The 26,139-nt window shown below is 41.5% G+C and overlaps 1 protein-coding gene across 10 annotated transcripts in view; it reads left to right on the top strand.

Annotated features, from left to right (window-relative positions):
• The window catches only part of dennd4a (DENN/MADD domain containing 4A), a 150,318-nt gene that overhangs the window by 70,777 nt on the left and 53,402 nt on the right, over positions 1-26,139 (top strand). For all 10 annotated transcript variants that reach the window (XM_043674608.1, XM_043674611.1, XM_043674610.1 and 7 more), the window contains 2 exons: positions 552-770; positions 1,302-1,447. In XM_043674608.1, coding sequence (XP_043530543.1) covers positions 552-770; positions 1,302-1,447 — 365 coding nt within the window. The remainder of the gene's footprint in view (positions 1-551; positions 771-1,301; positions 1,448-26,139) is intronic.

Raw genomic sequence — 26,139 nt, 5'->3', positions numbered from 1 at the left:
GCGGAGGAGCGGGAAGTGGAGGAGATGCGGTGAAGGGCATCGTCGGCCATGTCTGGGGGGAAATTGCGGTCTTTGAAGAAGGAGGCCATCTGGGTTGTACTGTATTGGAACTGGTCCTCCTGGGAGCAGATGCGGCGGAGACGAAGGAATTGGGAATATGGGATGGCGTTTTTACAGGGGGCAGGATGGGAGGAGGTGTAGTCTAGGTAGCTGTGGGAGTCGGTCGGTTTATAGTAGAAGTTAAACGCACAAATGTATGACAAACCCATAACAAAATCAGATTTAATGCTATCCACAGCGAAGAAACCTCCCAACACAGCGTTACCTATGCTTGAAAATGAAAAACGGCCACTTGGAAAAAAGACAAGCCTTCTCTGTGCCTACCAGGAGTTAGGCCCTGTAATCAAGAGAGGAATTTAAGCTTTTCTTGCAGAAATAACTTGAAAAATAATTTTAAATTAAAGCTGAATCAGTCATTCACTACAGTGCATTTGAGAATGTACATTTTGTAGTAATCGTTTAAAATTAAAATGAAACTTATTCCCTTGCAGTGCATCAAAGACCCAGAGAAGAAGCTTTAATGGAGTTATCAATGAATGATCATGATTTCAACTTTGGTAAGAGGATGCAAGTACTGGAGATAGAAATACAAGAAGCTTTCCTCCGATTCATGGCTTCAATACTGAAGGGTTACAGAACTTATCTTCGACCCATCACGGAGGCTCCCTCTGAAAAAGCAACAGATGCAAGCTCACTGTTTGACCTTCAAGGTGATGACAAAAGTTTGAAAATAGTTAGAAAATAATATTTATCAATTCAACTTGGCAATCATAAAGTTTGATGGCTCCTTTGTAAAATATTTGACACAATATTGCCAGCATTATAGATTACTTAAACTCAAACGCACTAGTTACCTGTGTTTTCGAAACATAACACAACTTAAACTATAAATCAAATTAGTGATTACATTCCAATTTATATTTAAAAGTTTTTTCCTTTTGGTGAATTTAGTATTAATATCCAAATCACATATTGTGACATAAAAGCTGTGATAAAAACAAAATGCTTTAATTTTGTCACTTGCGTTTAGCAATTGGCCTTGAAATTTTGGAAAGTCTTTCCCAAGGAACTTAAGCCAAACTCTGTTAGTTTGTTTTGCAATTCTCTTTTTCTGGGAAATTCAAAAGTCATTAATTAATCAAAGGGGGAGTCTCTGTCTTACAAGTCCTTTACCAATGTTTTGGAGATCAGATCGAGAGGAATTTTTTAAAAGGTTGCTGATTTCATGCTAACCTTTATAGGTTTCCTGAAGAGTCGGGACCGTCCTCACCAGAAGTTTTACTCATTGATGACTAAAACACAGATGTTCATTCGATTCATTGAGGAATGTTCCTTTGTGAGTGACAAGGATGCAAGTCTGGCTTTCTTTGATGATTGTGTGGACAAAGTAAGTCTAATATTAACCTGTCAATTTTCCACTTGTTTTCTTTGAGATGGAAAAGCTGTTTAAATACTTGAAAGTTATGTTTCAGTCAGTTTATAAATGATCTAAGTTGTATGGACAATGAGACGAAACTGGTTCTTTATGGGCTGGATTCTGAAATTAAAAGTGCTTGGAGACTTCTGCATCCAGTTTTAATTTTTAATAAAACAAGAATTGCTGGAAATACTCAACATGTCATGCAGCATCTGTGGAGGAAAAACAAGAGTTAATGTTTCATGTGGAGATGACCTTTCACCAGGACTAAGAAAAGGTAGAAATGTCAATTTTAAATAAAAGGGTGGTTAAGGGCAGGAGGGATGAAAAGGAATTTTTTTGATAAGGTGGAGGGCAGGAGAGACTATTAATAAAATTCAAGTTTCATCAAGAAATTTATCAATGAATTTTGGATTAAAAGCTAATCTCTGTTGGTATGAAACTAACATCTTTTGTTGTTAAAGTAATTTACGATTATGCTTTAAAGAAGAAAATCTACTGTTTTTACTTGGACTGGTCTACATATGACATCAGACCCTGAACATTGTTTTTGACTGAAATGGCCAAAAGGTCACTCCATTCAAGGAGAATTAGGATGCGCAACAAATGCTTGTCTTGCCATTGATGTCAGCATCCCATGAAAGGTTTTTTTAGAAGCCTGTGAACTGAACATAGGTGTTCTGCAAAGTAGTTACATGGTTTTTGTTTGGCCTCCTTATTGTATTCACATAAAAATGAATATAGGAACGAGGAGGAGATGAAGCCACATGGCCCTTTGAACCTGCTACATGTTCTGTAAGATCCTTGCTGATCTGATTACCACTAACCCTGATAACCTTTCACCCCCTTGCTTCTCAGGACTGAGGGGAAAGCGCATTGTGAACAGTGAATACAATATGGTTGTTTCATTTGAAGGGGTAATTAGGACCTTGAATGATGAACAGGAAGAAGTTAAAGATGTTACCTTTCCATGCGAGTGCAGAGGATATGTCATAGTGGTGAATGAAGTATGAGCCAGGGTGTCATAGAACATCGAACATTACAGCACAGTACAGACCCTTCGGCCCTGGATGTTGCGCTGCCCTGTGAAACCAATCTGAAGCCCATCTAACCTACACTATTCTATTCTCTTCCATATGCCTATCCAATAACCATTTAAATGCCCGTAAAGTTGGCGAGTCTACAACTGTTGCAGGCAGTGTGTTCCATGCCTCTGCTACTCTGAGTAAAGAAACTACCTCTGACAACTGTCCAATATCTATTACCCCTCAATTTAAAGCTATGCCCCCCTCGTGCTAGCCATCACCATCCAAGGAAATAGGCTGTCAGTGTCCACCCGATCTAACCCTCTGATCATCTTGTATGTCTCTACCATGTCACCTTTCAATCTTCTTCTCTCTAACAAAAACAGCCTCAAGTCCCTCAGCCTTTCCTCGTAAGACCTTCCCTCCATACCAGGCAACATCCTAGTAAATCTCCTCTGCACCCTTTCCAAAGCTTCCACAACCTTCCTATAATGTGGTGACCAGAACTGTACACAATACTCCAAGTGCAGCCACACCAGAGTTTTGTGCAGCTGCAGCATGACCTCATGGTTCCAAAACTCGATCGCTGTACTAATAAAAGCTAACACACCGTATGCCTTCTTAACAGCCCTATCAACCTGGGTGGCAACTTTGAGTGATCTATGTACATGGACACAGAGATCTCTCTGTTCATCTACACTTCCAAGAATCTTAGCATTAGCCCAGTGCGCTGCATTCCTGATACTTCCAAAGTGAACCTCACACTTTTCTGCATTAAATTCCATTTGCCATCTCTCAGCTCAGCTCTGCAGCTTATCTATGCCCCTCCGTAACCTACAACATCCTTCGGCACTATCCACAACTGTACCGATCTTAGTGTTGTCTGCAAATTTACTAACCCATCCTTCTACGTCCTCATCTGGGTCGTTTATTAAAATGACAAACAGCAGTGGACCCAAAACAGATCCTTGCGGTACACCACTAGTAACTGCACTCCAGGATGAACATTTCCCATCACCCACCACCCTCTGTCTTCTTTCAGCTAGCCAATTTTTGATCCAAACTGCTAAATCACCCTCAATCCCATGCCTCAGTATTTTGTGCAGTAGCCTACCATAGAGAACCTTATTAAACGCCTTACTGAAATCCGGATACACCACATCAACCTCTCTACCCTCATCCACCTGTTTGGTCACCTTCTCAAAGAGCTCAATAAGGTTTGTGAGGCACGACCTACCCTTCACAAAACCGTGTTAACTATCTCTGATCAATTTACTCCTATCGAGATGATTGTAAATCCTATCTCTTATTACCTTTTCCAACACTTTATCCACAACCAAAGTAAGGCTCTCTGGTCTATAATTACCAGGTTTGTCTCTACTTCCCTTCTTGAACAAGGGCACAACATTTGCTATCCTCCAGTCTTCAAGTACTATTCCTGTCGACAGTGACGACATAAAGATCAGAGGAAAAGGCTCGGCAATCTCCTCCCTGGCTTCTCAGAGAATCCTAAAATAAATCCCATGTTGCCCAGTGGTTTTATCTATTTTCACACTTTCCAGAATTTCTAACACCGTCTCCTTGTGAACCTCAATCCCATCTAGTCTAGTAGCCTGTTTCTCAGTATTCTTCTCGGCAACATTGTCTTTTTCTAGATTGAATACTGATAAAAAATATTCATTTAGTGCTTCCCTTATCTCTTCTGACTCCATGCACAATTTCCCACTATTGCCCTTGATTGGCCCTAATCTTGCTATAGTCATTCTTTTATTCATTATATACCTATAGAAAGCTTTAGAACATAGACTATAGAACAATACAGTGCAGAACATGCCCTTCAGCCCTTGATGTTGCGCCAACTATGAATTATGCTCAGCTTGTCCCCCTACACTATCCCATCGTAATCCATGTGCTTATCCAAGGATTGTTTAAATCTCCCAAATGTGACTGAGTTGACTACGTTGACAGGTAGGGCATTCCATGCCCTTACCACTGTCTGAGTAAAGAACTTGCCTCTGACATCTGTCTTAAATCTGTGGGCGGCACGGTGGCACAGTGGTTAGCACTGCTGCCTCACAGCGCCAGAGACCCGGGTTCAATTCCCGCCTCAGGCGACTGACTGTGTGGAGTTTGCACGTTCTCCCTGTGTCTGCGTGGGTTTCCTCCGGGTGCTCTGGTTTCCTCCCACAGTCCAAAGATGTGCAGGTAAGGTGAATTGGCCATACTAACTTGCCCGTAGTGTTAGGTAAGGGGTAAATGTAGGGGTATTTGTAGTTAAGTTCCCTTGTACAAGCTGACATCATCATCCTAGGAAAAAGACTATCACTGTCTGCCCTATCTAATCCTCTGATCGTCTTGTATGTCTCTATCAAATCCCCTCTTAGGTCTGTTCTCATTGGAAAGAAGAAGGCTAAGTGTCTCAGCCTTTCCCCATAAGACACTCCCTCCAGACCAGGCAACATCCTGGTAAATCTGCTCTGTACCTTTTCCAATGCTTTTGCATCCTTCCCGAAATATGGTGACCAGAACTGTACACAATATTCCAAGTGTGGCCGCACTAACGTTTTGTACAGTTGCAGCATGATATTGCGGCTCCGGAACTCAATCCCTCTACCAATGAAACCTAACACACCTTATGCCTTAACAGCACTATCAGCCTGGGTGGCAACTTTCAGGGATCATGGACATGGACTCCAAGATCTCTCTGTACATCCACACTACCAAGAATCTTGCTATTGACCCAGTACTCTGCCTTCCTGTTATTCTTCCCAAAGTGCATCACCTCACATTTAGCTGCATTGAACTCCATTTTCTACCTCTCAGCCCAATTCTGCTTATTATCCAAATCCCCCTGCAACCTGTAACATTCTTCCAAACTGTCCACTACTCCACCGACTTTAGTGTCATCTGCAAATTTACTAATCCATCCACCTATGCCTGCGTCTAAGTCATTTATAAAAGTGACAAACAGCAGTGGTCCCAAAACAGATCATTGTGGCACACCACTAGTAACCGGACTCCAGGCTGAATATTTTCCATCAACTACCACTCGCTGCCTTCTATCAGAAAGCCAGTTTTTAGTCCAAACTGCTAAAAAACCCTCAATTCCATGCCTCTGCATTTTCTCCAACAGCTACCATGTGAAACCTTATCAAAGGCTTTACTGAAGTCCATGTATACCACGTCAAATGCCCTACCCTCATCTATATGCTTGGTCACCTTCTCAAAAAACTCAATGAGGTTTGTGAGACACGACATGCCCTTGACGAAACCATGTTGACTATCTGAACTCAAATTGTTGCTTGCGAGATGATTATAAATCTTATCTCTTATAATCCTTTCCAGTACCTTTCCTACAACGCTCACTGGTCTGGATCATCTCTGCTGCCCTTCTTGAACAGGGCACAACATTTGCAATCCTCCAGTCCTCTGGTACTAAACATGTAGACAATGATGACTCAAATATCAAAGCCAAAGGCTCTGCTATCTCCTCCCAAGCTTCCAAGAGAATTCTCTGATAAATCCCATCCAGCCCAGGGGACTTGTCTACTTTCACTCCTTCTCAAATTGATAACACCTGTTCGTGACTAGCCTCAGTCCTTTCTAGTCTAATATCTCGTACCTCATTCTTCTCCTCTACAATATTCTCCTTTTCCTCAGTGAAAACTGATAAGAAATGTTCGTTTAGCACCTCTCCAATCTCCACAGGTCCACACTCAACTTCCCACTTCTGTCTTTGGCCCTATTCCTAATCTAGTCATCCTTTTATTCCTCACATACCTATAAAAAGCTTTAGGGTTCTCCTTTATTTTATTTGCTAAAGACTGCTCATGTCCTCTCTTTGCTCTTCTTAGCTCTCTTTAAATCCTTCCTATCTGATCTGTAACTCTCCATCGCCTCATCTGAACCATCTTGTCTTATCAACACATAAGCGTCCTTCTCCCACTTAACAAGAGATGCAATTTCTGTAGTAAACCACAGTTCCCTTAGCTTATCGCTTCCTCCCTGCCTGACAGGGACATACCTATCAAGGACACGCAATATCTATTCCTTAAACAAGCTTCACATTTCCATTGTCTGCATCCCCTGCATTTTGCTCCCCCATTCTATGCATCCTAATTCTTGCCTAATCGCATTATAATTGCCCTTGCCCCATCGATAACGCTTGATCTGTGGCATGTATCTATCCCTTTGCATCACTGAACTAAACGTAACTAAATTATGGTCACTCTCGCCAAAGTGCTCACCTAAAATAAATAAAACACCTGGCCTGGTTCATGACCAAGCACCAGATCCAGTGTGGCCTCCCTTTTTGTCGGCCCTTTGATATACTGTGTTAGGAAACCCTTCTGTACGCATTGCACAAAAACTGATCCATCTGACGTACTAGAGTATAGCATTTCCAGTCAATTTTGGGGAAGTTAAAGTCCCCCATAACGACCACCCTGTTCCTTTCACTCCTACCCAGTATAATTTTGCTAATTTTCTCTTCCACCTCCCTGGATCTCTGCAGAGGCCTATAAAAAAACTCTTTAGAGTTTTCCATGATCCTTTCCGCCAACAACTTCTCATGTCCCCTCCTTGCTCCCCTTCTCTCTTTGGGTCTTTTCTGGTTACTTTGTTACTCTCAATCACTCTAACTGAGCCATCACATCTCATCCTAAAATAAGCTGCCTTCTTCCTCTTGACAAGAGATTCAATTTCCTTAGTAAACATCAGATCCTGCGCTCAACAACTTCCTCCCAGCCTTATGAAGGACTCACAGTAACTGCTTCTTGAATAAGTTCCACATTTATATTGTGCCCATCACCTGCAGTTTCCTTCCCCATCCTATGCATCCTAAATCTTGCCTAATCGCATCGTAATTTCCCCCAGCTGTAGCTCCTGCCCTCCGGTATATACCTATCCCTTTCCATCGCAAAAGTAAACATAACTGAATTGTTGTCACTATCACAAAGTGCACACTTACCTCCAAATCTAACACGTGGCCGGATTTACTCCCCAGTACCAAATCTAATGTGGCCTCGCACCTTGCTGGCCTATCTGCATACTGTGTCAGGAAAGCCTCCGCACAATGGACAAAAACTGACCCAAACAAAGTGCTTGAACTATAGTATTTCCAGTCAGTATTTGGGAAGTTGAAGTCCCTCATAACAACTACCCGTCACTCTCACTCTTATCGAGAATCGTGGCACGATTAACAAACCAGAGATGACAACCCTGTTAGTTCTAGCTCTAAGTTTCCACCCTAGCTCCCTGAATTTCTGCCTTCAATCCCCATCTCTCGTCCTATCTATGTCGTTGGTGCCTACGTGGACCACGATGTGGGACTGCTCCCCCTACCCTGTAAGAATCCTGAAAACATGATCAGAGACATCACAAACCCTGGCACCTGGGAGGCAACACACCAACCGTGAGTCTCTCTTTTTCCCACAAAACTTTCTGTCTGTCCTCCTAACTATGGAGTCGCCAATGACTAATGCTCGGATCCTCTTCCCTCTTCCCTTCTGAACACCAGGGACAGATTCTGTGCCAGAGACTTGTGCCCCATTGCTTACCCCTGGTAGGTCTTCCCCTCCAAATGTATTCAAAACTATACTGGTTGATGAGGGGAACAGCCATAGGGGTTCCTTGCACTGCCTGCCGGTTCCCTTTCTGTTCCCTGACTGTAACCCATCTACCACCTTCTTTTACCTGAGGTGTTACTTCCTCACTGTAACTCCTCTCAATAACCCCATCCGCCTCCCAAATGATCCGAAGTTCATCCAGCTCCAGTTCTCTAACGCAGTTTTTGAAGAGCTGAAGTTGAGTGCACCTCCCACAGATGCAGTCAGCAGGGACACTGGTGTCATGTCCCTTAAATGCTGCAAGAGAAGGAGCAGCAAGGAAAGATGTTTTAATGGTGGTAGCATCCTGCTGAAGCTGGTGAAAGTGGCAGAGGATGTTGAATATGGAGGCTGGTGGGGTAGAAGCTGAGGACAAAGGAAACCCTGTCTTGATCTTTGGAGGGAAAAGGGGAAGTGAGAGCAGACATGCGTGATCTAGGTTGGAATCAATGGAGGGTCCTGTCAACAGGGTGGGGCTCCTGTATGTTTGAGAATTCCAAAGATTGGCAACCCTAAAGTGAACCCTAACCCTATCACAGGTGAAGAAATTTCTTGTCCTATCAGTCGAAAATGATTGACCCTTAAGCTGAAGCAGTGTCCCCTTGTTTCTGGTTGCCCTGCTAGGGAAAACAACCTCTTATAGAGTCATAGTCATAGGGATGTTGGTGTCCACTTAGTTCCTTTCCTTAGAAAATGTTGAGACATGTTTTGATAGAGGTGCTCAAAATCATGAGGGCTCTAGAGAGAAACTGTTCCCATTGGTGGAAAAGTCGAGAAACAGAGGACACTTATTTACGGCCATCAACAAAAGAAGCAATGGCAATATGAGGAAAAGCTTTTTTTGGAGTGAGTGAGTGTTTCAGAGTATGGTGGAGGCAAATTCTATGTCACTTTCAAAAGAAAATTGTGCAGCATCTGAAAAGAGAAAATTACTGAGCTAGTGAAAATGAGCAAGTGTAGAACCAACCGAAGTACTCTTGGAGGTTAATGGCATCCACATAATGAGCTGAGTGACTTCCTTAGCAATAGCTATTCTGTTTATGGCACCTAATTTGGAACCCCCTCACAAATGGAAACATCATCTTTACATCTATCCTAATGACTTACAGTCAGTCTTTTTCTAGAAAGGCAAACCACAGCCACTTCCATCTTTCCTGACAGTTGTGCCTTCTCAGTTTTAGTTCAAGTTTATAATTTATTTTTAACCTTTTCCACTGCGTCCTGATGTCTTTTATAGGTTGTGGACATTATGCAGATTAGACTTGATCAAGGAATTCCCAAATTCCAGATCTTTTTGAACCCTCCCAAGGCAGGCACCATCACATGTGGCCCTGGGGGTGACAACGTTTCCCAGTTACAGCAGATGATTGAGGGCTTTGTTTGAGTGGGATTCTAAGTGCCCTGAACGTAGCCGAGAGCAGCAACTACATGTTTGTTTTATTGTTCTGTCTGAAAGGACCAGGCTCTTCCCATTCTAAAATGCCCATTGAGTGAATTTTATCTGGCAAATAAGTGTACTGACTTTGCAGTGGCAATTGATGCAGGCATCATATTCCTGCATAGTTAATTGGAAGAGATTCTCAAATAAAAACCAAAAGAAGTGTAGATGTTGTAAATCAGAAACAAAAATAAAAATTTCTGGGGAAAGCTCAGCAGGCCTGTCACCATCTGTGGAGAGAAATCAGAGTTAATGTTTCCGGTCGAGTGACCCTTCCTCAGAACTTCTCTCCTGTTTGTGTGTAAATGCATCTTGAAGTATCCAGATTGGCAGAAGCATTTCTTACATGTGGGGTGTTTGATTGGACTCTAATAGGGAATAATTTACAATAAGGGTGAATAAAGTCCTGCTTCTGACAAAGGATTGTGACATATGTTTTTGTAAGGTAATTATGAAAACATGCAAATAATTTATGTGCAAAGTAGTAATTCCTGCTGGTTGTTTTTGATCATTTCCTCAGTTATGTTTGAACAAAATGATTGTGGTTGTTTCCATTTTATTAGCAAAAGCTTCTTAGTGCAGAATATCTAGCAATCTAAGGATAGCAAATACCGTTATCACAATTGGAAGTGAGACAAGACAACACTGCTTCCTTGAGTGGCATTGATGGAGTGTTTATTTGATGCGAGTTGTATGAGTTTGTTACAGAGAAAAAGGAAGGATTCTTTTTGGATGCAGTGTAATCTAAAAAACTTTGCATGCTTACTATTCCTGTTCAAAACAAGCTGATTGATTTCCCATGAGTTTGCACTGATGAGAACTGTCGCCAGCTGTTTATTCAAGTAGCATCTGACCCAAGAAAAATAGATTTATCATCTTGATTGCAAAGATCTATCTGCAGCCCTAATAAGAGTAAACATTATTTTCATGTTAAAAGCAATCCATTACTGAGAGAGTTGGGACTGACAGAATAATGAGTTGATGCACCATGGTATTGTGTACTAAGATACAAGGTGGCTGGCACTCATGATTCCACAAATGGGAATTCTCTAATTGAACTCCATGTCAGTGATGAAGGGAGAGCAACAAACAGCAAACATGAACTGCTCAATTTTAAAGAAAGATACAGATTTGTTCGGGTTACGCTGAATTTTTTTATTGAGTCTGGATTGAAACTCGCAGAAACTTAGGAACTGATTATTTGTCTTCTTTGGGGTAGCATTGAGTGTAATGCCTTGTGAGAGAGGAAGAACTTTCCGTTTTAAATAGGTGAAGTTCTAGCATCAATATCACATGTGCCTATCATGCACATTATGGGGAATGATGCAGAAAAAGCGCTCATTAATCTTGGACTACCTGATGGTTCTATGTACGTAATTGTCAGCCAGCCGATCGGGTGTGCTATTCACTTGTTGCAGGGTTTGGAGCTGGTTCAATGTTCTTATTTATACTCTGAAAGACATTTCAGTTTATGAGGGAATGCATTCAGCCAGCAGATTTTCTACAACTGGAAAATGATGTTGAATTTTTGTATTTTACTGGCAACTGTTTGTTTATACCAACGGATTCATCAGCCTACCCCATCTTCAGCTCAGCGAGCAAACCTACATCCAGAACCTCAACCTGAGCTACAAATCTTCTCAAAAGCCTACCATGTATTATGATGCCTTGTGAATAAAAATGTACATATAATTCTGGTCTCCTTCCTATCGGAAGGATGTTGCAAAACTTGAAAGGATTCAGAAACGATTTACAAGGATGTTGCCAGGGTTAGAGGATTTGAGCTATACGGAGAGGTTGAATTGGCTGGAGCTGTTTTCCCTGGAGCATCAGAGGCTGAGGGATGACCTTATAGAGGTTTATAAAATCATAAGGGGCATGGATAGGATAAGTAGACAAAGTCTTTTCCCTGGGGTCGGGGAGCCCAGAACTAAAGGGCATAGGTTTAATGTGTGAGGTGAAAGATATAAAAGAGACCTAATGGGCAACTTTTTCACGCAGAGGATAGTACATATATGGAATGAGCTGCCAGAGGAAGTGGAGGCTAGTCCAATTGCAACATTTAAAAAGCATCTGGATGAGTATTTGAATAGGAAGGATTTAGAGGGATATGGGCCAGGTGCTGGCAGGTGATACTAGATTGAGTTGGGATATTTGGTCGGCATGTACGAGTTGGACCAAAAGGTCTGTTTCCATGCTGTACGTCTCCATAACTCCATGAATCTATACACTTGCACCCCAAAAGCCACATAATCTTCTGGATTAGGTGAAAAAAAGATCTAAAAATCCATCTGCATCATTATTTGTTCTAGCTTCTGTTTAATTTTAAGCCACTCATCAAGGCTTTTTCAACAGCATCTTCCAAACCTGTGACCTCTCCCACTTATGTGGGCAAGGGCAGAACATGCAGGAGAATGCCACCTACAAGTTTATCTCCAAGCCACACATCATCCTGATTGGAAACAAGCTTGGTCTGTCAAACCTTTCCTCAGAAGACAACTCACTCATTGCAGATATCAGTCTAATAAAACCCCTTAAACTACCTGCAATGCATTTGCATCCTTCCTCAAATGAGGAGACCAAAACAGCGCACCATAACTTAAAACGTGGACTCGTCTATGCCCGGTATAACTGAAGCATAACATTGTTACCTTTGTTTTTAATTCCTGTCATAATAAAGGAATAGCATTCCATTAGCTGCCTAATTACTTCCTATATCTGCAAACTAACTTTTTGTGACTCATGCAGTAGAACACCTAGATGATCCCGTTGCACCTCGGAATCCTGCAATCGTTCTCTGTTTAAGTAATACTCTATGTTTATATCATTTTTGCTGAAGTGAACAGCTTCATTTTTTTCATACAGCATACTCCATCTGCCAGATTTTGCCCACCACTCTCTCAGCCAATTTTCTATTCATGATAATATGTATCCGGAGGTAATATATGTGTGGAGGGACAGATGAACTCTTACTTTGTACAATAACCTTTGATTTGGCACCCTGTCAAGTGTATTCTGTAAATGTACAGGAGTGTATCCAGGTGTGTGGTGAATGCCAGAACACTGAATTAATTTTGAAGAGTTAGACAGATGTTTAATTAGTAAAGGGTTATGGGGAGCGGGCAGAAAAGTGGAGTTGAGAATGAGATGAGATCAACCATGATTGTTTTAAATGGCAGAGCAAGCTAGAGGGGCTAAATTGCCTATTCCTCCTAGTTTTTATGTTCCACTTTATCCACAAACTTCTTCAAAGAATCCTTAATAAATTGATTAAGCATGACCTTCCTTTCACAAGACCTTACTGACTCTCCTCAATTGCCTTGAATTTTTCTAAATGTCAGCTGTAATCTCCTGTAAGATCTCTAGAGAATCTCTTTCTGCACCTTCTCGGCTGTTATAACATAATATTCTACACTCTGTCCTGTTATCCTGATGCACTTGTATACAGTAGTATGATCTGCCTTTAAAATGCATAAGACAACACTTTTCACTGTATCTTGGTACACGTGACAGTAATTTTAAAAATGAAAGATCACTTCTAAGGCCTCTCCCGTGACAAACATCAAGCTAGCTGGCATATAGTTTCTTGTTTTCTTCCAGAATCAATGAAGTCCTGGCACTCCCTGACTGCACTGAGAGCTGCTAAATCACGTGGACTGTGGTGGTTCAGGAAGGTGCTCATTACCATTTTCTCAAAGGCAGTTCTGAATGAGCAATTAATGCTGATCTAGCCAGTAATGTCCACATCTTGTGGAAGAATGAACACAGAACATAGAACAGTGCAGCACAGTACAGGCCCTTCAGCCCTCAATTTTGTGCTGACCTTTTATCCTACTCTAAGATCAAACTAACCTACATATCCTGCATTGTACTATCTTCCATGTGCCTATCCAAGAGTCCCTAATGTATCTGACTGTACTACCACTGCTGACAGTGTATTCCATGCACCTACCACTCTCTGACATCTCCCTTAAACCTTCCTCCAGTCACGTTAAAATTTTGCTTTGTCTTGATAGCTATTTCCACCCTGGGAAAATGTCTCTGGCTATCCACTCTATCTATGCCTGTCATCACCTTGTACACCTCTATCAAGTCACCTCTTATCTTTCTTTGTTCCAGTGAGAAAAGATCTAGCTCACTCAACCTTACTTCATAAGATATGGCCTTCAGTTCAGGCAGCATCCTGCTAAATGTCCTTTGCACTCTCTGTAAACCTTCACATCCTTCCTATAATGAGGTGGTCAGAACTGAACACAGTATTCCAAGTGTGGTCGAACCAGGGCTTTATAGAGTTGCAGCATAACCTTGTGGCTCTTAAACTCAATCCACCTGTTAATGAAAGCCAACCCCACACCATATGCCTTCTTAACAACACTATCAACTTGGGTGCCAACTTTGAAGGATCCAAGGACATCACCTCAAATCCCTCTCTTCCACCACACTGCCAAAAATCCTGCCTTTAACCCTGTATTCTGCATTCAAATTTGACCTTCCAAAATGAAGCATTTCACACTTTTCCAGTTTGAACTCCATCTGCCACTTATCAGCCCAGTTCTTCATCCTGTCAATGTCACGTTGCAACCTACAACAGCCCTCCACACTATCCACCACTCCACCAATCTTTGTGCCATCAGCAAACTTACTAACCCACCCTTTCTCATTCAAGTCAATTATAAAACTCACAAAGAGCAGAGGTCCCAGAACCTATCCCTGCAGAACGCCACAGGTCACCAAACTCCAGGCTAAATACTTTCCATCTACTACCACCCTCTGTCTTCTGTGAGTGAGCCAATTCTATATCCAGACAGCCAAATTCCCTGCGTCCAATGCCGCCTCACTTTCTGAATGAGCCTACCATGAGGAACCTCCTCAAACACCTTACTAAAATCCATATGGACCACATCCACTGCTCTACCTTCATCAATGTGTTTTGTCACATCCTCAAAGAATTCAATAAGATTTTTGAGGTATGACCTCCCCCTCACAAAGGCATACTGACTATCTAATCAATCTATGGTTTTCCAAATATTCATAAATCCTGTCTCTCAAAATCCTCTCTAATAATTTACCCACCACAGATGTAAGACTGATTGGTCTGTAATTCCCAGGATTATCCCTATTCCCTCCCTTGAACAAGGGAATAACATTTGCTGCCCTCCAATCATCTGGACAGTGAGAATGCAAAGATCATAACCAAAGGCGCAGCAATCTCTTCCCTTGCGTCCTGTAGTAACCTTGGATATATCCTGTCTGGCCCAGGGGAATTATCTTTCCTTATCTTTTTCAAAATTTTCAGCACATCCTTTTTCTGAACATCAAACTATTTGAGCATTTCAGTCTGTTCCACGTTGTCCTCACAAACATCAAGGTCCCTCTCAGTATTGAAAACTGAAGCAATGTATTCATTAAGGATCTCCCCTACCTCCTCTGACGCCAAGCACACGTTCCCTCCACTATCCCTGATCGGCCCTCCCCTCACTCTGGCCATCCTCTTGTTCCTCACGTAAGTGTAGAACTCCTTGGGGTTTTCCTTAATTCTACCCACTAAAGTTTTCTCATACCCACTTCTAGCTCTCCTAAGTCCATTCTTCAATTCCTTCCTAGCCACCTTGTAACCCTCTAAAGCCCCGTCTGATCCGTGCTCCCTCGACCTTAAGTAAGCTACCTTCTTCCTCTTGGGTAGATATTCCATATCCCTTGTCACCCACGGTTCTTTCCATCGACCGTCCCTTCCTTGCCTCAGTGGGACAAAAGAGAAACATAACTAAACAAATCCAAGCCACAATAAATCGTTTAGTATCCTGCAGTCTATCAGCGTCTTAGTTGCCAGTGACCAGGAGAATATAGAAAATAAAAACAGGAAATAGGACATTTGAGCTCTTCAGTCTAGTGTACAGTCCAATCAGATGATGACTGGTCTTCTGCCTTAATGATTTATCCACATTATCCACATATCATGATGTCTTTTTAGAAATTCATGAATCTTTGTCTTGAACGTACTGAATGGCTGAGTCTTCACAGCTCTCTGTAGTAGAAAGTTGCAAAGATTCACCACTCTCTGCATGTAAAAATTCCTCCTCATCTCAACTTATACCCCCCAAACCCTGTATATTTCAATGAAGTCACCTGACTTGCCCCTCATTCTATTAAATCCTGAAGAATATAGACCCACTTCCCTGTATCTCTTCATGTGACAATTTTGCCATCCCAGGAATCCCATCCCCAGGAGTTGAATTAGAAGTACATTGTTGTATTTCTGTTGTGCTGGCCAGAGGCATAAAGCATTTATTTGTTGCCTCAGAGCATATTATTTCCTAGATTATTTAATAGAAACAATCTCATTTTGATTTATAGAAAGCATGGTTCTGCCCTTTGCATAGAGGATGAGAGAAGATGTGTAGTTAATATAATTTTGAAAATCAAATAGCTGAGACTTATTCCTGTCAATCTTTTGTGTGGAAGCTAGCCTAACTTCTTGTTCTGTTGATTCCTTTTAATTATTTTAGCGACATCCAGGAACTTACTGTGTTTAGCATTATGGGAGTAAGCCTAAATTCTTTGAAAGATTAATGGTTAGAATTGTATCATTCTTTGAGGAGAGCCTATTGTGAATAACTGACATTTTTGCATTTTAACAAGTAAAGTAGATCAACAGTGAAACTGTGAATGAAGGTTATTAAATTCCATTGGGTGGATTTGTTCTCTGCATACAACTGAATTTATATATTCTACCCAGTTGTATGGATTCTTAAAAATGCTACATTGTATAAATCAAATGCCATTTTGGATACTTAACAATATTTGAGGATAACCTTACAAACTGAACTATGCTTTACCAGAGTGCAGACATCTGAAGCTGACCATGTAATTTAGAAACAGAAAGATACATATGGATTTTATTTGGAATTAGAAGCATCCATGCTATTTTTTCACATGGTGAAAAGTTATGATTGATTTAGCAGCAACTTAACTGGTGTGTTTAGAGCAAACAGTTATGGTGATGAGCTAATACAAATAACTAATTTGAACTTTCCCATTACATATTTCATTGTTCACTTAAGACAACAGCATTTGTATTCTGTTTCTTTATTCATTGCCAGCCTCCAATTTGTCATGAAGTTGAACAGTGAAATTGCTTAGGATGATTTTAAGTACAGTACTCTGCCTGAATTGCAAAAGCAGGCATCAACTATCTTCCTTTTCTGCAATTCAATGATAGCTTGATCAGTACTGCAACTTATTGGGACTTGAATCCATGATCTTGTACTCTTTGGGGATGCCACAATTGAGCCAAGTCTGCACTGCCCTGTTAATGTAAGGTTATTGAAGTCTCGTAGAGGATGGAACCTAAAACTCTGATACTAAAATGTGTAATTTGCAAACTAAACTAGACTATAGTTGTAAGCAGGAGAAAATGAGGACTGCAGATGCTGGAGATCAGAGCTGAAAATGTGTTGCTGGAAAAGCGCAGCAGGTCAGGCAGCATCCAAGGAACAGGAGAATCGACGTTTCAGGCATAAGCCCTTCTTCAGGAATGGCTTATGCCTGAATGGCTTATAGTTGTAAGCAGTATTGTCTGCATTTTCTGATTGCTCGGTGGGCTGCATTGGTGGGACAGGTTAGCAAATGCACCACGGTAACTGGCCACAGATATCTCCATGTATCAATTAGTGCCCCTGGTCACTGCTGTACATGGGAGGGAAGTTGGTGTAGAGCAGGAAGCAAGGGAAGGGAGGTATGTGAAACGATGGTGAAGGAAGGAAGGGAGTCATATGGGAGAGAGGGAACAGTGTGGGAAGGAGAAAGAAGCTCCTAGGGAGGGATGTGAGAGATGGCCTGAGAGGATGGTGGAGGTAAGTACTTTGGCAGCATTTAATAGGCATCTGAATGAGCACTTAAAATGAGAGGGCATAGTAGCCTAGAGACCAAATTGAGATATGTGGGATTAGTATAGTTTGGTTGGCATTGTCATGGTAGCCAAAGGGCCTGTTTCAATGTTGTATGCCTCTATGAACTATAAATAACCTACCAGCACTTACTATCCAGATCACATTGTATAGCTATATATATATATCATATTGCTCAGGAGAGATACAAATGGCAACTGTAATTCTGGACACCAACATAAGATATTAACAGAAGAAGAAAGGGTAGATGTCTTAAATCTTATCTATCTGCAGCCATTGGGTAACCTAGTGCAGGAAGTACAGAGGTATCAGCTTTAATTATGCTACAGTTTCTATTCTGCATTCAAGTGAAAGAGTTAAGTGTTTGACAGATGTAAGTTAAATGAAAGGTAGCTCTTAAAATATGTAATCTTGCATGACTGAACTTCAGAACCTGATGGGTTCCAAAATTGTTGCAATCTAGAAGCTAGACGAAGGGGCAGTAGGACTGTGCCAGTTCTTCCACCAAATACGACAAACATAAACAAAAGGTTGACGTAGGCAACTAATTCACTGTTTCCTCCAGATATTGTCTTACAGTCAATACAGTTCCCTTTTTTTATTCCACTGTTTTCTTGAAGTTAACTATGTGCTATTTTTCAAAGCCAAAAGAGTGAATGGTTATGTTCTTCGTAGAACCCAGCTTGGGGTATCATTCTTGGGTCACTGGTACCTAACTACTTCCTGTGAGAAAACATTATTTTTGTCTCACATTTGCTTCTTTTGCAAATTATTTTAAGTATTTTCTTCCTTTCTACAACTTCTTCCTGTCTACTCTGTCCAAATCCTTCATGATGTGAAAAACTCCTGTTAAATCTCCAGTTAGCCTTCTCTCCAAAGGAAACAGTCCAAACCTCTCCAATCTGTCTTCACTGAACTTCCTCATCCCTTCTACCATTCATGTAAACTGGAACCATTGGGCCCTTGTCCATAAGAACTTTTAGCATGAGGTAATGTGGGCAAGGAAATGTACACAGGATGGATTCACTCATTGATTTATGCTAATTATGCTGGAATAATTTTAATGTATATTTTAGTTCGAGTTAGATTCCTGAATTCAGAAATCAGACTTAGTTCATTGGAGTGATTTTTTTTCGACTGTTATTTACTTGCATGTAATTTTCTTTTTAATAAACACTCAGTATACCCAAAGTTAATTTCTGAATGGAGTTTTCTGTATTAGCTTTAAAAGGAAACGAGGAGTCCTAGCAATTCTCATCCTCACTCTACCTCATCTAATTCTTTACATTCTTAAATAGCACGCCCTCATTTTCTGTTGTAATAAAAGTCTCATTCAAATTATTTTCCTGTACATTTGGTTATTGCATCCTTTGCCCTACAGCATTTCTGCAAGTCAAAGATTAAAAAGCTTTACTAACATATTTGAAGTTAGACCAGTAAAATGCTAATTTACATGGAAATCTATAATTTACGTAGAGTGCTGGAGTTTACTTTCCATTCACTGTTCAGATAAATTCATTCTCTCCCTCTCTGTCGCCTTTGTTGTTTCCCTTCAGGCAAGATTCCTGGGGAAAAGTAGGTCACCTGCCATTCTTCAATTGTGGAGGATTATTGCCAATGAACCTACTGACCTCAGTGCTCAATTTCCCAATAAAACGTCTTCAAGGCTTTAAGAATTCAGCAATTTCATAACCATTCCCTTGTGCCCTATGTTCATTTTCGCTGCGGAAACACATTTAGCTGTTTCTTGATGCCAAACAAAATGTCTCGCTTTCTAATATTCTAACATGTTGTACAATCAAACTATGTATTCAAGTCAATGCGTGCACTTTTATTCTCTGAGATCTTGCTGTGATGGAGCCAAACATTTTCTGCCTCTATAGAGTGTTGGTTAAGACCTTTTAGATGTTCTCATTGTCTACAGACAACTGTATTAGAAACAAGTGGCCTGGCTCAGAATTACATTTTACTCCAACAAATAAACCCAGTGGACATAAAATCTGTTGAGTCAAATTAAGAAGTCAGCCATGTTGATATTTGCTTTTATTTCTTCAGCTGGTCTTGAGCAAAAACATATGCTATGGCAGCTTAACACAGTGGAGTGGCTGGAATGGAATGTACACTGAAGAGTTTGCTCTGACATATGTTTGATGAATATCGTTTGGATATTTCATATTATTAAACAAGTCTGTCCCTCTGTTTGATTTCAAATGGTCTGCACCCCTTTGATATATGGTTATGTAAACAGTGCATTTTTGTGAAACATCCAACCACATTTGTGCATGAGAGAATCAGTTAGCACCAGGATTGATCTGATGATCTTTTACAGATTGTTGACATGTAATCATCAGTTGTAGGAAATGTTGTTTAGGAAGAAGAGCATTTAAAATGCACTGCAGAACTGGTAGTTGCGAATCTTATAGAGATTTCTATGTAAATTGCCATTTAGATTTCTTTAGGAACTGAGCCTACCTGTCTGCCTGAAAACTGTCTCTTTAAATCCGTGCAGTGTACTACTGTTGAAACCAAAAAAAAAATTCAAGTCACTGCTAATCAGATATGCTGTTATCTTTTTTCTTGACTTACTGTTTTCCGTTTTTCCTTATTAAGATGCACAACCTGGTAAATTAAAAATGACTTTGGGTGGAGCAAACTTCAACAGTCTGTTGCCCTAAGCCATGGACTTTGAATGCCACTTAAACATTGTAAATTTGAGATTGTGACTGGAGATTGACAGTGTAATGGTAGAGCTTGGGATTTCTTAACATATAATTTCCTTCTTTTCATATATGCTTTTAAGTTCTTTGGGTTATTCAGTGCTTTCTAAACTATACTGAATAATTGCCACTTGCAACTCTTCTGTGTCTCATTTCAATAAGTCTGTTTTAAAAGAAATTCTTATCTTCCCTTTATTTATCCAGTGTTTAACTTGAACTTCTAGCCACTTGTCTTGCTAGTTAAGCTGGCAATTTAAAAATTCCACATTTACTTTGCTGCTCCTTTTACTGTACCGAGCATTTCTAATAAGTTATTTCACAATCTTCAGTTTGAGACGGAAAAAAATATATATCTCACCACAATAATTTTTTTAGTGCCGAACAGGCCCTTCGATCCTCAATGTTGCGTGACCTGTAAGCTAATCTAAGCCCAACACCCTACACTATCCCATCATCATCCATATGCTTATTCAAGGACTGTGTAAATGCCCCGAATGTGGCTGAGTTCTTGAAGCATAGTCATGCGTCTTGAAGTTTCCTGGCAGTATAGTAAAACTCTCTGCATCTCTAGACCGAAAATGTTCTTTTTAATGAGTGGTGTGCTTAAATGGTGCCAGTAGTCTTAATGAGAAGCTCTGTCTTGGTGTTATGTATTCAAAATAAAATGATTATTGGAGACCAGGGAAGAAGAATGCAAACATTATTCTCCTCTGGAATGATTAGATACTATCCAGGAGTAAGGTGGAATATTTATAATTAAGTCACCAAATGCTGTTGGTTTAGCATTGCCCCAATGTGCATTAGTATAGAAGGGGCGTCATATTGAGATCTTAGAGATCCTCCGCTTCTTTCTCTCACAAGTGAAGGAAGACTAGTCACAGAAGGCTCTTTTCCTAGGTTTCAAAGTAATGAAGGAAAACTCATCATGTCAATCTAGGTAGGAATGGTTTATCTTATTTTTTTCCGAGCATTGTCTGAAAAAAGAATAGCCACTGAAGGTGGCTGTTTGTCATGCTTGAGACTACACTAATTTAGGCATTGGTTGTTCTTAACCAAGACTTGCTCAGTTATGATGTTGTGTATAAGCTGAACTGTTATGCTAATTGAGATTGGCATGTGTGTATGTAGATATTTCATAGAGGAGAAAGTGAGGGCTGCAGATGCTGGAGATCAGAGCTGAAAATGTGTTGCTGGAAAAGCGCAGCAGGTCAGGCAGCATCCAAGAAACAGGAGAATCGACTTTTCGGGCATAAGCCCTTCTTCAGGAATCAGCCCTGAAGAAGGGCTTATGCCTGAAACGGAGATATTTCATACAGAAAAAAGCCCTTCAGCCCATCACATCCATTCTGGTTAAAACAACAGCACTTGGCCCATACCTTTGTATGACTTGGCATCCAAGTCCACATACAGGTTCACACATACTACTTAAATGCTGTGAGGGTTTTTGAATCGAGGTCGTCGAAAAAATATTCGTTTGCTGGGCCTTCCCGAACGGGAAGAGGAAGCCAGCTGACAAGGTTCCTTGAACACTGGCTTCCACAGCTTTTAAATCTGGAGGCTGGATCAGGCCAAGTAAGGGTGGAACGAGCCTACCGGGTTGCAATACGCAGGCCCGGCTCGAATCAGCACCCCTGCCCGATCCTGTTGCGGCTGCAGAGCTATAAGGAGAGGCAGATACTCCTAAAAGCCTCTAGAAATCTTGGAAAAGATCCCCAAGCCATGATCTGTAAAGGATCCAAGATCATGTTATTCCAGGACTTTTTCCCAGCTCTGGTCTGAAAGAGGAAGGCATTCGATGAGGCGAAGAAGTGTTTAAGGGACTTAAATATTCAGTACTCCTTACGCTACCCAGCGACGCTACGCTTTAAACATGAAGGATCCGTGTATCTATAAAAAAAAGTGTTTAAACAGCTCCCGCATAATTTCTGTGTCTTGACTAATAAAGGCAAGTATCCTACATGTCATCTTAACCACTTTATCTACCTGTCATGACACTTTAAGGGACTGGTGCGCATGCACAACATGGTCCTTCTGATCCTTGGTGCTTCCCAGGGTCCTACCTGCCAAAAGCATCACCTCACATGTATTCAGATTGAACTTCATTTGCCACTGATCAGCCTATGTATATCCTCTTGTAGTCTAAGTCTATCATCTGCACTACTTGCCACCCTACCAATTTTTGTATCGTCTGCAAACTTACTGACCCAACACTGATCCCATTGGACACTGACTGCCAGTTAGAATAATCACCCCATAACCATCGCACTCTGATTCTTGCCATTCAGCCAATTGTGGATCTAGTTTACCAAATTTCCTTAGATCTCATGGGCTCTTATCTTTGCTATCCATCTCTCATGTGGGACCTTATTAAAGCCTTGCTGAATTCAAAGCAGACTACGTCAAAAGCATTACACACATCTACACACCAGGTTGCGTCTTTGAGAAATCCAGTCGAGTTGGGCAGAAATTAAATCCCTTTAACAAAACCATGCTGTCTATTCTTAATTAATCCCTGCCTTTCTAAGTCCTGATTAAATCTCTCCCTCAGAATTGCTTCCAACAGTTTCCCCACCATTGAGTTTCGACCCTGGTTTATCGCTTGCTCCCTTCTTAAATAACCATACCACATAGGTTGTCCTCCAGTTCTCTGCCACTTCTCCTGTGGCCAGAGAAGAACTGAAAGTTTTTGCAAGTATTTTCCCTGCTATTGTTCTCTTGCCTCATTCAACAACCTGGGATGTATTTTATCTGGCCCTGGAGATGTTTCTACTTTTAAGCCTTCCAGACCACTTAGAGTCTCCTCTCTATCTTTGCTGATTTCTTTAATTGTATCACAGTCTTTCTCGCTGATTTCCGTACCTACATTGTCCCTGTCACTAGTGAACACCATCACGTAGTATTCATTTAGAACCCTACCTACATCCTCCAAGTCCACACACAGATTACCACTCTGGTCTTTAATGGACCCTACTGTTGCACTTGTTCTCCTTTTACCTTAATGTACCTCCTAAGGCAAGTTGGCATCTTCCTGCCAATATCCTTAAATATCCATTATATCTCTCATAAACTCCCTTTAAGTTTTCTCATCCACATTCTATACTCCACTAGGGCTTCCACAGTTTAAGACCCCAGTATCTGCCAAAAGCCTCCTTTTTCTTTCAACCCACTGATTTGCTATATAACTCTCTATCCAGGGTTCACATGATTTGATGGTCTCACCCTTTCTCCTTATTGGAACATATTGGCCCTGTACACTCCATATTTCCTTCTGGAATGTATCCCACTATTCTGAGATATATTTATCTGAACATATCTGTTCCCAGTCTATTCTGGCCAAATCATATCTCATCTTATTAAAATCAGCCTTTCACGAGTTGAGAACTTTGATTTCAGGCCCACCTAAATCGCTTCATGTGTGGGAAACTATCTCATAACATGATTGAGTTTTTGAAGAAGTGATGAAGAAGATTGATGAAAGCAGAGTAGTTGACATTGACTATATGGACGTCAGCAAGGTGTTCAAAGGAAACAGACCCTTCGGTCCAACTTGTTCATGCTGACCAGATATCCTAACCCAATCTAGTCCCACCTGCCAGCACCCGGCCCATATCCCTCCAAAACCTTCCAATTCATATACCCATCCAAATGCCTTTTAAATGTTGCAATTGTGCTAGCCTCCACCACTTCCTCTGGCAGCTCATTCCATACACGTACCATCCTCTGCATGAAAAAGTTGCCCCTTAGGTCTCTCTCATATCTTTCCCCTCTCACCCTAACCTATGTCCTCTAGTTCTGGACTCCCCTAACCCAGGGAAAAAACTTGGTTTATTTATCCTATCCATGCTCCTCATGATTTTATAGACCTCTATAAGGTCACCCCTCAGCCTCCAATGCTCCAGGAAAAACAACGCCAGCCTAGTCAACCTCTCCCTATAGCTCAAATCTTCCAACTCTGGCAACATCCTTGTAAATCTTTTCTGGACCCTTTCAAGTTTCACAATATCTTTCTGAAGGAAGGAGACCAAAATTGCATGCAACATTCTAACATTGGCCTAACCAATGTCCTGTGCAGCCGCAACATAACCTCCCAATTCCTGTACTCAATACTTGACCAAACGCATACCAAACGTCGCCTTCACTATCCTATCTACCTGAGACTCCACTTTCAAGGAGCTATGAACCTGCAATCCAAGGTCTCTTTGTTTAGAAACACTCCCTAGGACCTTACCATTAAGTGTATAAGTCCTGCTAAGATTCGCTTTCCCAAAATGAGCACCTCATATTTATCCAGATTGAACTCCATCTGCTACTTCTCAGCCCATTGGCCCATCTTATCAAGATGCCATTGTAATCTGAGGTAACCTTCTTTGCTGTCCACTAAACCTCCAATTTTGGAGTTATCTGCAAACTTACTAACTACAGGGGAACCTCGATTATCTGAACATGATGGGCGGGCACAATTTCGTTTCAATAATCAATTATTCGGTTAATCAATTAAATGCCTTTCCTCTGGGGTTGAACTTTTTAAAGTCTGCTCCCCATTCAGGAGACCTGAGAAGCACACAGCCCGTGAGGCCCCACGCCCCCAACCCTGTCCAGCACCGCCCCACTCCCAAAACCACCCCCCGCCCTGTGCAACACTTCACCCCCAGCCCCAACACCGCCTCACCCGCCCTCCCACCCCTGTGCAACACCGCTGTATACCTCTTATGCTCACATCCAAACCATTTGTATAAATGATGAAAAGTAGTGCACCCAGCACTGATCCTTATGGCACTCCACTGTTCATAGACATCCAGTCTGAAAAACAATCCTCCACCACCACCCTCTGTCTTCTACATTTGAGCCAGTTCAGTATCCAAATGGCTAGTTCTCCCTATGTTCCATGAGATCTAACCACCTGCATGATAGATTGGTTACAAAGGTTAGACCACATGGAATCCAGGGGCAGCTAGCCATTTGGATATGAAACTGGCTTGAAGATAGGAGACACAGTGTTGGAGGGTTGCTTTTCACATTGGAGGCCTATGATCAGCGGTGTGCCACAAGGATTAGTGCTGGATCCACTGCTTTTTGTCATTTATACAAATGATTTGGATGTGAATATAGAAGGAATGGCTAGTAAGTTTTCAGATGACACCAAAATTGACGGTGTAGTGGACAGTGAAGAAGGTTATCTGAGTACAACGGGACCTTGATCAGATGGGCCAATGGGTTGAGGAGTGGCAGATGGAGTTTAATTGAGATACGAATGAGGTATTGCATTTTGGTAAGGCAAATCAAGACAGGACTTATACACTTAATGTTAGGGTCCTGGGGAGTGTTGCGAAACAAAGGGACCTTAGGGTGCAGGTTCATAATTCCTTAAAGGTGGTGTCGCAGGTAGACAGGGCAGTGAAGAAGGCATTTGGTATGCTTGCCTTTATTGGTCAATGTATTGAGTATAGGAGGATTTGCTTGTAGAGGGAGGAAGAGAGCTTCTTCAAGGAAGGCATCCTTGCAAGAGGATTTGCTTGTAGAGGGACATTCATTATAAACCGACCGACTCCCACAGCTACATAGATTACACCTACTCCCACCCTGCTCCCTGTAAAAACGCCATCCCATATTCCCAATTCCTTCGCCTCCTCCGCATCTGCTCCCAGGAGGACCAATTCCAATACCAAACAATTCAGATGGCCGCCTCCTTCAAAGACCGCAATTTCCTCTCAGACGTGGTTGACGATGCTCTCCACCGCATCTCCTCCACTTCCCGCTCCTCTGCCCTTGAACCCCACCCCTCCAATCGCCACCAGGACAGAATCCCACTGGTCCTCACCTACCACCCCACCAACCTCCAGATACATTCTATCATCCTTCGTCATTTCCGCAACCTCCAAACAGACCCAACCATCAAGGATATATTTCCCTCCCCTCCTCTCCCCTATCAGCGTTCCGGAAAGACCACTCCCTCCATGACTCCCTTGTCA

The sequence above is a fragment of the Chiloscyllium plagiosum genome, chromosome 32 (assembly GCF_004010195.1).
Source record: "Chiloscyllium plagiosum isolate BGI_BamShark_2017 chromosome 32, ASM401019v2, whole genome shotgun sequence".
Classification (NCBI taxonomy): Eukaryota; Metazoa; Chordata; class Chondrichthyes; order Orectolobiformes; family Hemiscylliidae; genus Chiloscyllium; species Chiloscyllium plagiosum.
Note: the sequence above shows the minus strand (reverse complement) of the source record. Positions and strands in the feature narration are given on the sequence as shown.